This window comes from Caenorhabditis elegans, chromosome IV (assembly GCF_000002985.6).
Source record: "Caenorhabditis elegans chromosome IV".
In the NCBI taxonomy this organism is placed as follows: Eukaryota; Metazoa; Nematoda; class Chromadorea; order Rhabditida; family Rhabditidae; genus Caenorhabditis; species Caenorhabditis elegans.
The window spans coordinates 12,622,091-12,636,029 of NC_003282.8; the positions used below are offsets into that span (position 1 = coordinate 12,622,091).

Genomic DNA, 13,939 nt, shown 5'->3' on the forward strand with positions numbered 1-13,939 from the left:
TTAAAATCAAGATTTTATCGAAACTTTTCTAGAAAAATAGACATTTGAGCACACAATGAGAAGTACACGAAACAAGAGAAAGAAGATTATGCGAATAAAGTAAATATATGATAATACTGGAATACATAGAAATTTTCTTAGTTTTGGTTATATAAAAGAGTACACGAATATTCAACAAGAAACAGTCGTAAAATTGGGGAAAAATCAAACATCTGGGCGAAAACAATATTTTAGGGAAATGGGAAAGAATCACCGGTATATAAATAATTGAGCGGGATGGAAAACATGTAGGAAAACATGGGAGAAAATAACAATATTTATGAATTTCTGCCCTAAAATTTGAAGATAAAACTTTCGAAATTATTCAAAATTCCGCCAAATCAGCAGATCATCTAGTTGGCGACCTCTTTCTGCTTCTTCTGATCGTCGGCAAAACTGAAAATTGTTCTTTTTGACCATAGATTCAAAGTGTCCAGATGCTCTAATTACCTGACTTTTGGTTTTGGAGGTACCGGTGGAGCAACTCGAGCTCCGGCTCCAAATCCATTCAAATTATCATATGCGAGATTTCGTTCGTCGATTACCAACGGGAATTGGCGGGTTTTTGGTGGTCGGCACGGCGGAGGCTTTTGATCTGTTGAGCCAGCAGGAGCAGGAGAAACCGGTGTTGGAGCTGGAGCCTTACGAAATGAGCCATTTGACATTGGAGTCGTGAAAGCCGGAATGTGGCGGTCCTGGAAATTTGTTCGGTGAAAATTTGAGAAAAATTAGAAAGTGGATATTTTTGTTGCAAAATATACCAAAAAATTTGGAAAATTTAGAGAGTACATTGCAACAAGCAAGATTTTTTTCTGGAAAAATGTAAATTTTCAAAGTTTCTGAAAATTAAAAAAATTTAGGAATTTTCAAAATTTCGGCGGATTTTTTTAAACGAAAAATTTCTGGTTTTTGACCATATTCGGGGTAATTTTTTCAGCGCCAAGTGCCTATTAACCTGAATAGGACTCATTCCTCTTGCTGGTCCATCGATAAGCTTAGTCTCAATAATGTGTACTCTTTTTGGAGAATTCTCCTCAACAGTCACATGTTCCATCTCCTCTTGTTGCGATTTTCTCATCGAAATTGTCTCATTTCTGACTGAAAGCGGTGGAGTTACAGGTCGTGGTGGTGCTGGAGAGATGCTTGATCGATCGAGTGTCGATAATCGGGAGGATGTCTGGAAAATTGGTGAATTTTTGAATTCTAGATTTTTCTTAGATCTTTCGAATAAATCAATTTTTTTACATAAATTCTAAATTTCAATTTTTTTTCAATACTTTCCGGATTTTTTGTTTCAAATTATTTTTTTAAAGATAAAATTTATATAAATTCGACTTGGGTTTTTCAAAAATTTGAGTGAAATTTTCACGCCAAAATTTTAGATTTTTCGCAAAAATTGAAATAAATTTTGAAAAAATTTTAAAATAAAAATTTAAAAATTACACATTACAAAAATTACTAAACTATCGAAAAAAGAAATATTTTCTGAATTTTTTTCTTCGAATTTTATCAAAAATTTTTATTACCGGTGACATTGGCGGCGGGGATACTGAAGCCTGTTTCAGATTAGTTCCACACTCAACAAGAAGCTTATAAGCCTCTTGGGCAGCTGAAGACCATCCTTCTTGTTGTGGAGTCCGTGTGGAGTACAGACTTTCTGCTGGCTGCTGAGGCTCTTCAATTTCCCCTGGTTTTTGTTCTTTTTGTCGTTCTTCTCTCAATAAATCCTCAGTTTTCCGGTGTTCTCGTGCCGATTTCTCATTGATTTTTCGTACTTCTTGTTCTGTCATAAATCTTATTCGAGCTTCAGATGATTGTGGTGGTGGCTGATGTGTTGTGGAAGAGGAAATCGTTCGATTCATTGAATCTAGGAGCGGTCGATCTTCAGAATAATCACAAATTGTTCCGATTGAATAGTTGGTGAGATCTCGATTTAAATCTTCAATCTTTTCGCAAAGAGCTATGTCGGATTTTGAAGCAGGCGTCGGAATGTCTTTTCTGGAAAAAAAAATATTTCAGAAAATTCTGATTTTCACCGGATATATATTTTTTTTCTTGTTTAAACTTCAATTTGAAAACAATTATCTTGAGAAATTCGGAACTTTTCCAGAAAAAAGCATTTTTGAAAAATTCTTCTAATTTTTTCATAGAATACTTTTTTAAAACTGTATTTAGAAATTAGTTTTTTTTTTCGTTTTTTTTGTAAAATCGAATTTTAAGTTTTTCTCCAAAATTTTGTGAAATTCTGTTTTTTTTTCTTTTTTTTTTTGAAGGAATTTAAATTTTATTTGAAATGCAAAATAAAAGATTTTGATAAAAACAATTTTTTGGAAAAACTGTCAAAGATGAATTTTTTGTCCAAAATTCAAAAAAAAAAACTATTTTTTGAAAAAAAAATTGGTAAAAAACCAGTTTTGAAACTTTTTCTTTGAGATTAGTCAAAATTCTTTTTCAATCCAAAAAAATTGATCGAAAATGTTTTTTTGGGTTTTCGCTGAAAATCGAAATTTCTTTCAAGGATTAAATATTTTTTTTCTGAAAAAAGGGGTTTTTTTAAAAACTAAAACCTAAATATTTAGTCAAAAATTGGCTGAAAGTATAGTTTTTTCTTTCTTTTTTTTTTGGAAAAAAAAATTGAATTTTTGTATTGTTGTGCAAAAATCAAACAAACAATTTTTTTTCGAAATTTTTTGTTTGAAAAACTCGAACTTTTTAGTTTTTTGCTTCTAAATTCAAACATTTTTAGATCATAATTTTTTGTGTCAGCCTTGTTCAGGATCCCGTACCCTCTTGCATAAACCGCTGCAACTGGGCCACGTGGTGCCGGGATGGGATCTTTCCTGCTTGATGACAATGCAGTAAGTGTAGTTGATTGACTAATTGCTCCTGGAGATCTTGTCCATCGGTGATCATCTTCCTGATCATCCATATAGCTTATCAGATTATTTGATGGAATTGAAAGAGAAATTCCAGTTAATGGATCCTTCAGTGAATTTGCTGCCGATGCGGTAAGCGGTGGAGCTGTTGGTGTCAAAGATCCCCTCGATCGATCAAGTGATGAGAATTGATCATGAACTTGAACAGAATGTTGATTTCCAGAAGAAACCGAAGAGACACTGCGTGGAGGGGGTCGTGGCTGTGAATAAGACGGTGGTTGTGAAGGAGCACGAGCCACAGGCGGTGATACAGTATCCCGGAGATTTAGAGCATCACGGCTTAGGGGTCCGACGTCACGAAGAGACATTGTCTCTTTAATTGGGACACCATTACGGGCAACTGTTTCACGGAGATGTACTGATGAAGTGGTGGAGGATGAGGTCTGGAAAATTTGTTTTTTTTGTTGAAATTAAATGTTTCGATTTTTAGCAATTCTATAGAATTTTCATCAGTTTTGTTTCTGGTAATTTTTTCGAATTTCGAATTCGAATTTTTTGTTTGTATTCTTATTATTATTTGTATATGTTTTTCACGACTAACAATCGTAATAAAAGTAAATTAGATTATCTGACAAATCGTTTGCTTCGAAAAAACTTTTTTATTTTAATTTTCCGATTTTTTTTCTGAAAAAATCACAATTTTAGTTTTTTTTTTGCTGCTGTTGAGAAATGTGATTTCGGCTAACTTTTCAATCGATTTTTCAAGAAAAAATCTGATTTTTCGGAAAAATGAATACATTTTGTGTTCCATATTTCAATTTTCTCTAAAAAAACCAAAAATTGCAATTTTTCGATTTTTTTTGTTCTCGGAAAAAATGTGAGTTCGATTTTACCATTAAAACGTTTTTAAAAATAATTTTTGTTGTGAAAAAAACATTTTCGAAAACCATTTAACATTGTGGTTTGCTCCTTTTTTTAAAAGAAAAATTATATACATATTTTCCCCTTTATTACTCTTAATAGATTCGAACAACAATTTTAAAACTTATTGAAACCATTTTTTTAAAAGATTTTTCAGAAATTCGAAAAAAAGTAATTATTGTATTTCTTTTTTCTGAAAACTGGAGATCGAAATTATATTTTTTCGAAAAAATAAAATCCGAATTGTTATTTCGACTTCCCCAGAAAATAGTATTTTTGGTTTTCGAATTTTTTTTCAAATTTTCCAATCAGATAAATCCGTACAAATTTTCTTGAATTCGAATTTTCTTAAAATTTAATTAAAAATACATAATTTCAATTTTTTTCTATTTTTCAATCGATTTTTTTGATTCAGCGAAACTAACATGAGAAGGCGCAGGCGAAGCTTGTGATCCTCTCGACGTTGACGGTGACGATGAAGTCGGGCACATTGCCTTCTTATCCAATTGTAGTAATCCAAATGCAGTTCCATCAATACCCACGTGACACGTGTGACGGACATCTCCGACTGGTTCACTTATCAGAAGCTTCTTACGTTCTCGTTCACTTTCTTTTTCAGCTTTTTTGTTCTTTTTTCCACCTTTTTCTTTCTCACTGAATCCATTTTCAATTGTTCCATTTGAGCACGGTGGTTCGGATCCTAGATGAGCTACAGTATCCGTTGGACGGAATAATCCCAGTTTTCCGTTGCGTAAAGATCCGAACCAATAGTAACCGTCAGGATATTGAGCTGGTCTGAAAATTGGGGAAAAATTAATATTTTTAGTGTTTTTTTTTTGCCATTTTTTTAAATTAGATTAGATGTTAAATATCGATATTTCAAACTTGTTTCAAATTATTTCGTTTTAAATTTCAGAGCATTTTCCGACGTTTTTTCTTCATTTTTGCCGGATTTTCAAAAAAAAAAATTTCGTAAAAGTCATCATAACTGTTTTTTTTTGGATGGAAAATTTGGAATTTTATTGGAAATTTTTGTTTCCAAAATTTTCCAAAAAATATATCAAAACTTTTTGGAACAAGAAAATGTTCTTTTTTCGATTTTTTTGGAAATTTTTGTAATTTTGTGAATTTTACAAAACTTTCAGGATTTTTTTTGAAATTTTTTGGAAAATTTTGGAATTTTATTGGAAATTTTTGTAAAATTTTGTTTCCAAAAAATTTAAAAATTTTCGAAAATATGTTTTTAAAAATTTCAAAAATTTCGAAAAATTGTACCAAAAATTTTTAGAAATTTGTGAAAATTTTGCTTCCAAAAAATTCCAAAATTTTCTAAAAAATGTTTTAAAAAATTTCCAAATTTTACCGAAACTTTTTGAAAATCATTGGAAATTTTGCTTCCAAAAATTCCAAAACTTTACAAACAATTTTGGCAATTTTTTTTTGAAATTTTTGTAAAATTTTGTTTCTAAACAATTTCCAAATTTTATGAAAACTTTTTGGAAATTTTGCTTCCAAAAATTCCGAAATTTCTCAAACAACTTTGTAAAAATTTTTTCGAATTTCATAGTCATTTTTAACTCACGATCGGCTGATAACAACAATCAAATCATCTTTTTTAAAATGTAAATGATCGGCGGCCGAATCTTTACAATCCACGACAGCTCTCACAGATTGTGCTCTTCTTTCCGGAAATTTAGCGACAATATCGGAAAATGTGGGTCTATCCTGTACTTGATGTGTCCATGTTTCCTTTAACATATCATAAATATCTTCTGGACATGCTTTTGGTCTTGTAAGAAGCTCTTTTTTCCTGTCGACAAGTTCAAGAATCTGTGCTCCCGATCGTCCTTTCCATGGCATTTCTCCATAGGAAAACATTTCCCAGATTGTTACTCCGTACGCCCAGACATCAGATTTTGAGGTGAACTGGAAATTGTTTTGTAAATTATTTTGAGCATTTAAAAAATATGAAAAATGTTAAAAATCCGAATTTTTAAATTTTCGGAAATTTTGAAATATATATTTTATTAATTTTCGGAAAATTTTAAAAATTCAGAACTTTTCAAAAATTAATTTAAAAATGTTAAAGAATTATGTTTTATAGATTTTTAGAAATATTATAAAAACGGTTTTTGTATGAATTTAAAAATTCTTATAACATTTCAATTTTAAATATTTTTTTAAAATAAAACTTTTCAAAAATACATTTTTTTAAAATTTTGTTTGAAATGTAATATTTGAAATAAAAAAAGAAAATTTTATTGGAATTTTTTGTTTCTTCGTTTTTAATATTTATTTTTGCGAATTATCGGAGTTTAGGCCGAAATTTTGTGAAATTTTCGAACAAAAAGGGGTCTGAAAATTGAATAATTGTTCAAAATTGGGGAAAAATTAAAATTTGGTAAATTTCAGCAAATGTTTTTTTGCAATACCTTTAAAAAATTAATACACTCCGGTGCACACCAAGCAATAGGAAGCTTAAGATTCGGTGTAAATTCACTTCGATAATAATCTTCACCAATTCCAAGAGATCTCGATAGTCCAAAATCTGATATTTTCACAAGTTTCGGTGAGAAAACGAGCACATTTCTTGCGGCAAGATCTCGATGAATGAGTCTTTGTAATTCAAGATATGACATTCCCATTGCAATTTGTTCAGCATAATCACATAAAACATGAACTGGAAAACTATCACGGAGAGCCGGTTTGTGAAGGCATTCCAGCAAAGATCCACATGTTGCGAGCTCCGAGACCTGCAAATTTTTTGTTATAATTTTTGAACTTTTAGATAATTCTGAAATGTTCAATTTTTTTCGAAAATTTATGATTTTTTATCATTAAAACTTTCTCACGAGGAGGAGAAGTGCGCAATTTTTGCTGTGAGTTTGACAGTTTCAGGCTAGAATACATCGTTCTGGACCATTTTTTCCGTTTTTTTTTCCTTTTTTTGATGAAAAATGCAAAAAATCAAGCTCTAGGGTTCTATAGAGATTTCTTATTAAAAACAATTTTTAAATACTAATTTTAATTTCAAAAGTCGCATAAAAAATTTCAATTTTTAAAATAATTTTCGGTATTTTTTTTTTCTGTAAAAATGGTCTTTGTTTGTCTTCGTTTAGGCATACGAGAATCTAATATTTATTCTGGGTTTTTCTAGCAAAATCGAAAATTGCATTAAAACTCTATTTTACGATATTTTTTCCATTGTTTTTTGAAATTTTTTTTCGGTTTTATGACAAAAAATTTGAATATACAAAAAATTCTAATATTACCAGATTTGTTCCGGCTTAGATTTTAATTTTTAAATCCTTACCAACATAATTTTTTTCGTATCAAGAACAACTCCATATAGTCTAACAACATGTTCATGTCTCATTCGTGTCATAATTGCAGCTTCTTGTAAAAATGATGATGACGTGGCAAGTAGTTTATCAGATCCAACACATTTTACGGCTACTTGAATGACGTCACTTCCTGCTGAATTCTTCCATCCTGCTTGCCAAACTGACCCGAATTCTCCTTGTCCCAACTCTTTGCAAAGCGTTATTCTGGAAAATTGTAACTTTAGTTTTCAATTAATTTTCTCGAAAAATTAAATCGAGCAATTTTAAAAGAGATTTTTCAATGTTGAAAAAATAATATGATGTAATGTCAAATTTGCAAACACAGTTTTCTTCGATTTTGCAAAATCTCGGAAAGTCGAAACCTCTGTACTTTTTTCTGAAAACAAGGAATTTTTAAATAAATAGTTTGTTTTCTAGGAAACTTGAATTAAAATTTAAAACCTAAAAATAAATAAAATGCAAATTTGCTTGGAAATTTCCGATTTTTCTGATTTTCAATAACGAAAATCAGATTTTTTAAATTTTAGATATTTTTCTTCACTTTTTTGTAGATAACTTATATTTTTATGTGGTGGTTATTCTTGCGAAGAGGAATAAAATTTGCTAAAAATTTTTTATTTTTTAATCTTCGAAAAAAAAAAATTATTTCTTTTGTTTTTTTTTCTGAAAATACCATACTTTTAAAATTAATTTTCTTTCGATTTTTTCAAATTTTTCATTCTGAAAAAATGATCTTTTGCCAAAACATCTTTTTTTCTGGAGTTTTTAAAAAAATTTTTTTTAATTTTCCATTTTGCTCCACGTTTTTCCCAGAAATGCTCACTTTTCAATTGGAATTACATGATGATCATTATCATCTTGATTTGCAACTGAATTCGAAGTTTTTCGATCCAAACTTTCCGCCCTTTTGAATGCTTTTTTCACTTTTCCAAAAATTCCAGACGGAAACATTTTTGTATATTCTTTTCGGAGGCGCTTTTGCTCCGGGCGGCTCATTCCTGAAAAATGTAAGTTTATTTTTCGGATTTTTTTCTGAAATATAATTCTTAATTTCCGATCAATTTTTAATTTAATTTCAGAGAAAAATAAACTAATTTTAAAAAATCTCAAATTAAAAAAAAGAAAACTAAAATAAATGGCCACAAAATGAGCAGTCATACGATTGAAAAATGAGAAAAATAAACACTTGTTTCGATTGAATCGTTGTGTAAATATTGATGGTATTTAGAGGCAGAAAGTAGAAAAAAAAAACAAAACAAATTTAATTATTTTTTGTCGAATATTATTTTTAGAATTTTAAAGAAGTTATTCTGGTTTTTTTTCAGAGATTATTGTTCTATTTTTGAGTGGAAAACTAACAAAACTGTGATTTTTTCGGTATTTTTAAAATAATTATTCATTGAGATTAAAAAAAAAATCCTCACCAACAGACAACAAATCGACTTCTTCGACATATTGTAAATCGGCAGCATTTCGTAGTTTTAGTTTTCGACGGAGATCTGATTCGTAGCTGAAAATTTTATTTTTTAATTACTTGAATCTCGGTTTTTACGCAGAAATTGTTAATTTTTCTTCTGAAAACCCCATTTTTCAGCAAATAATCTTAATTTTCCAGCTCTTACCCTGATAAATCGGCTGCTTGAAGCAGTTTATTGAGCGTCGCATCAGCGGTACCCGCCGTCGGCTCCTCTCGCATTCTTCGAATATTTTTCTTTTTTCGTTGTTTCTACCCCCGGTTGACGTTTGTTTTGCCTGCAATTTTTAGAATTTACAGTCAATTTTACACAATTTAAACGGAAAAATAACAGAATTGAAAGGCGTGGGAGGATGTGTTGACACGTGTTCAGAAAATGAAGAAAAAACAGTTTAAAATAGCAAATACCGTACCCGCCAGTTCTCGAAACGATTTCACGTATTTTAAAGTTTATGCTATGCGCCTTTAAGGAGTACAGTGTTTGATACTTCTGAAATTGCTAGTTTTTTTGAAAACTAATAAATAATTAAGAAAATGGAGCAATTTTTCACTGAAAAATCAATTTCAAAAAAATTAAAAAATTTGAGTTTCAACAAAAATCAATGAAACATTTCTTTGGAAAAAAGATGTTCAAAAAAAGATATTGGATATACATTTCTACATGCAAAGAGAGGAGACCCAGGAACATTGAACAAAAAAAACTTTTGGTCACTCTCACTTCCACTCTCTGCATGTTTAGAATTGCGTGCAATGAACCGGGCAAAAATTCATTTATTTCGACAAATTCGTGTTTGTGCGTGCTTCCCTTTATTTTTCAATTCATTTCCAATACACATTTATGTAGTGTTGAAAACTTACTAAATATGGAAGTTTGTTGCAATAGGAGAATTCAGTATTTTTCGAAAATAGAAATTAAAAAAAAATAGAAAATATTTAAGGCATTTACAGCGAAATACTGCGGAATGTAAATATATTGACGATTCACATTTTTCTGTTAAAAAAATGTATCGAAAAAGTATCGTATTTTATGTTTTTAAAGGCGCACGCAATTCTCCGACTGGGTCTCGCCACGAGAAACAAACGTGTATGGTACAAATTTAGATTTTTCTTTGAAAATTTTCTTGCAATTTCTGCTATTTAGTATTCTCAGCATTTCGAATGATAATCATGAAAATAAATAAAAAATATAAAAATCGGAAAGCGCTACCATAAAATTTTCTAAAATGCTTTCAAATAAAAAACCCGCAAAAACCATTAACTAGACTGATACTATTCTGAATTCGAATTAAACTAGAAAGACGGGAAGTTGAAAAAAAATTTCGAAAAGAATTTATCGCCGCATGGTTCATTAAACAATATCGTAACTTCTCAATTTTCTGAAAACTGTAGTCGAAGGCGCACGGATTTAGCCAGATGGGTCTCGCGGCGAATAAAGTTTTTGGTAGATTCAATTTTTTTCTTTAATTAATTAAACTTAAAATTGTGATAATAACACAACATACATTGATTTTTAAAATATGGATGTGCTCCAAAAGTGCTTCAATAAGTGATATTTATTACCCATTGTTTTTTTTGCGGCGAGACCCATCCGGAAAATTACGTGCGCCTTTAAGCAATATTTTCAGAAAAATGCGAAAGGATTAAAGCATACTACATGGAAACGTAAAAAACAAAGAAAAACTCTAATATTGCATATATCCCGAGAACAATCGAATAAAAAAAGGAGCTCCATTCCGAAAAAATGAAGGAGAAAACGGGAAAGACCATCAATCAAATTGGATGTGGAAACACATGGAGAAGAAAGAAAAAAAAAGAAAAAAGGGCGAATATCTTGTAATAGTAGTACTGGTGGTTGTAGTTGAAGTACACTTTGAAATAGTGTATGACTTCAAGCGAACATGAGGCGCAGACGGTTAGATACAATTAGCTAATGAATGTAAAGTTTCTTTTGCTTTATTGTTACGGAGATTCTAAAGTTTTTGAATTTTTTGCAAGGTTTTAAAAAGGCGCACGAATTCATTCGGATAGGTCTTGCCACGAGATGAAAGAAAAGTTTTGAAAAATCATTTTTCTAAAAAAAATCATAGATGAAATACTGAAAAGAAAATTTCAGAAAAAACTGCACACAAAATTTCGAATAGCGTAACACTGCGAAGCCAGGATATGTTTTTTTTTAATTCTTTTTTATATGAAAATTCAATTTTTCCCAATTTTCAGTTTTTTTTTTCAATTGATGCACCATGGTGTCTACATAGCACATTTCCAAGTTTTTTTTTCATTGATAAGTTCTAAAGTTCAGTGTATTTATAGGTGTCTGTCGGTATCTTTTCTTTCATTTTTTGTTGTTAAAAACCATCATTAAAATTTATATTGCCATGGTTAACTTGATGTAGAACACTTTTAAATACATATGTAGCATGTGTATTATTTTCTTTAATGTTCGTTAGGTTTGAAAAAACACAACTAGAAAAAATTGACCTGAATGTTATTAAATGCTCTTTATATTTGTGACAGGGGGCGGCAAACGATTTATTCCGGCAAATCGGCAAATCGGCAAATTGCCAGAATGGAAAATTTCCGGCAAATCGGCAATTTCCGACAATTTCGCATTTATTTTTTGGAAATTTCAAAAATTCAATTTCAAATGGCAAAATTAAACGCATCCCATGAATGTTCCTACATTTATTTTGAAAAGTAAGCGAATTCTATTTAAATATGTTTTAAAAAAGCGGAAAAAATTCAAAAAAGACTTAGTTTTCAGTGTTTCCGTTTTATAAAAAATCCCTCTAAACATTTCCGGCGAATCGGCACATTGCCGGAATTGAAAATTTCCGTCAATTCGGCAAACCGGCAATTTGCCGACTTGTCGAATTTGTCGACAAATCAATTTGCCGAACGGCAGTTGTCGCCCACCCCTAATTTGTGCACCCATCGGCCAAAAATGTACCTTTAAAAAATTAGGTATTTTTTCAACTCTTTGAAAAGTCATAAATTTTTTGAGTGATTTTCCAAACAGCTCGGTAAAAGTTTGATAATTTTGGGCAATTTTGGGTCTAATACGCAAAGTCAAAAAAAATTTTTCATGAAATTTTGATTTTTTTTTGAAGAATAGAAAGTATAGAAAAAATTTTTTAGTAAAAAAACTATCAGAATAATCAAACCTCCTAGAGCATGTGGCTTAAATTAAGAGAGACGCAGACTGTTGAACAGAGAAGACCGTAAACGATTTGATGAAAAGAAATGAAGAAGAAGAAGATACCGACAAACACACCCCCAAATACACAATGAATACCCAACTGGCCGTAAGAGAGAGAGTAAGAGAATGAGAATCTCTAGGCAAACATGAATCATCTGTTGAAGAAGAAGAAGACACCCGTCTCTCATAAATTGACACACTATTCCCCCTTTGGATGGTTTTACCCACTTATCATATTCAAAACGAACAAATCTTTTTCTTCGTTTAGATATTATATCAATTGAGATAATTGGATATAGGTGGCGCTTTTGAGAAAAGTGAAATTGAAAAGGTTTCCGTTTGAAAATGACCGAAGAATGGAACATTATTTAGGTACCAATAGAAAAATCAATAGAAAATCTGAATAAAAGGCTCTGCATTGATGGCCTAGAAAAAATTGGTGGCTTTCACTAATTATATGTTAATGGTGATCTACAATTTTTTGAGCTGATTAAAAAATTTCAGTTTTGGAAAAAGTCAAATTTTAATAAACTATAAGTGTTGGAAACTTGAAAAAAGAACCGTCGAATTTTTTAATTTTAAAGGTTTGCAGAATAACCGATTGCATATGTTTCAACTTTCGAAATTTCGTCCAAAAAGAGGGAGATATTACGAATAATAAAAACAGTTGTAAAAACTTTCAGAATGTTTGGATAAACTGAAACTTTCGGGCCACTAGAGAGGCGCCCTCAGCACGCCTTGACCGGGTGAAACGTTTGGGTAAAACAAAGACAAGGAATAGGATAATTAAAAATGAGACTATCCTACAAACAAACAAATACACATAACAAACCCCTTCGAACAATTATAAGTCATTATTGTTACTCCCTTTGACTGTTGTTGTTCTTAATAGGCACATTTGTTCGGAGAGATTTTAGAAAACGATTTTCTTTTTGAGATTTTTGATCGCTTCCGACAAGAATTTGAATTGTATTAAAGTTTAAATGGTAACTTGTGTCTTCTACAGGTTTTGGAGGAGAAACAAGAAATGGGAACTTTTCACAAACTTGAAAAACCTAGAAAAACATTTAAGGTCTAGGTAAATGTTTTAAAAGTCTTAAAAATCTGATTGTTTTCTGGTGATTTCGGTGAGTTTTATACTGGCAAAACGGGACTACCAAATTTTTAAAAGTATCAAGTAAACATTTTAAACATTAAATGAAATCGAGCGCCGGAAAAATTATAAAATTTTGGAATTTCCTAACAATAAATATTAAATAATATGAAACGATTAATTCATGATTTACACCGGAAGACAAAAACAAACAAGGAATCATTGTGAAATTGAATGGGTGACAAGAGGGATGAACATACGAGTAACGATGGAGAGGTGAGAAGAAGAAGAAGGAGAATAGAGAGGAAAACGGAAGGGCAATAAAAGTGGAGTGGCATGCCAGATGACCGCCCAGGTCAAAAAATAAAGACAACAGCTATGGATCGGAACCGAGGAAAAGTCGATGGCCGAGGTTTTACTATCAATTCCCAAGCTGTTGGAACGTGATAATAATTTTCAAAAGAGATGTAGTTAGAAAATTTTTTTGACACGAATTTTTTTGACAACATGGCAAGAAAATAAGAGGTTTATTGGACTATTTAGACTCATTTCAATCCACTTGAATCTTGCCAGACCCTTTCAGATCAGTTCAGTCAGACAGTTTTGAACCCTGAGAGACTAGCTCAAACAGTTGCTTTTTCGCTTTTTGACTCTTTTTGGAACTTTTTAAATTCCTTTTTTCAACTTTGACAGCTGATATCTCAGTTACCTTTTGTCATATTTAATAATTGTCAACAAACAAAATATTTGTTAATTCTTTTTCTATCATTTCGAAGTTCATAATATATTGATATCTATAAAATGAAGCGAGATATAGCGTTTTAAAGTTAAGTAGTCGGGTGCAATACTAATAGAGGAAATACGGTATTTAGTATTTTTTGGAAAATTTAGAACCTTTTGAACCCTTTTGACCAATTCGTACTCTCTATGTGGGACCTTTTCTGGCCCTTTTGGAGCATTTTGAGCATTTGAAAACAGGCTCATTTATTGAAGTTT

General features: G+C 30.9%; 1 protein-coding gene across 2 annotated transcripts; it reads right to left on the reverse strand.

Annotated features, from left to right (window-relative positions):
* Positions 1-8,932, reverse strand: ark-1 (Ack-related non-receptor tyrosine kinase). 2 transcript variants are annotated; one of them, NM_001268725.4, is made up of 12 exons: positions 8,803-8,932; positions 8,605-8,690; positions 8,004-8,178; positions 7,150-7,384; positions 6,269-6,589; positions 5,419-5,762; positions 4,262-4,631; positions 2,826-3,358; positions 1,566-2,037; positions 995-1,216; positions 490-734; positions 1-447 (listed from the first exon to the last, which is right to left on the reverse strand). In NM_001268725.4, exons 1-12 carry the CDS (start codon positions 8,874-8,876, stop codon positions 393-395), a joined length of 3,132 nt encoding a protein of 1,043 aa, NP_001255654.1. In that variant the 5' UTR covers positions 8,877-8,932; the 3' UTR covers positions 1-392. The 2 variants fall into 2 exon arrangements, with proteins under 2 accessions (NP_001255654.1, NP_001255653.1); NM_001268724.2 differs by having other exon boundaries at positions 3-435.
* Positions 8,933-13,939: the final 5,007 nt, after the last annotated feature.

Coding starts and splice junctions, on each gene's coding strand:
- ark-1 (NM_001268725.4), bottom strand. CDS start 8,876: ATGCGAGAGGAGCCGACGGCGGGTACCGCTGATGCGACGCTCAATAAA. Junction 3,359..4,261: donor CTTCGCCTGCGCCTTCTCAT/GTTAGTTTCGCT, acceptor CAAATTTTCCAG/ACCTCATCCTCCACCACTTC. Junction 1,217..1,565: donor CCCCGCCGCCAATGTCACCG/GTAATAAAAATT, acceptor CCAATTTTCCAG/ACATCCTCCCGATTATCGAC.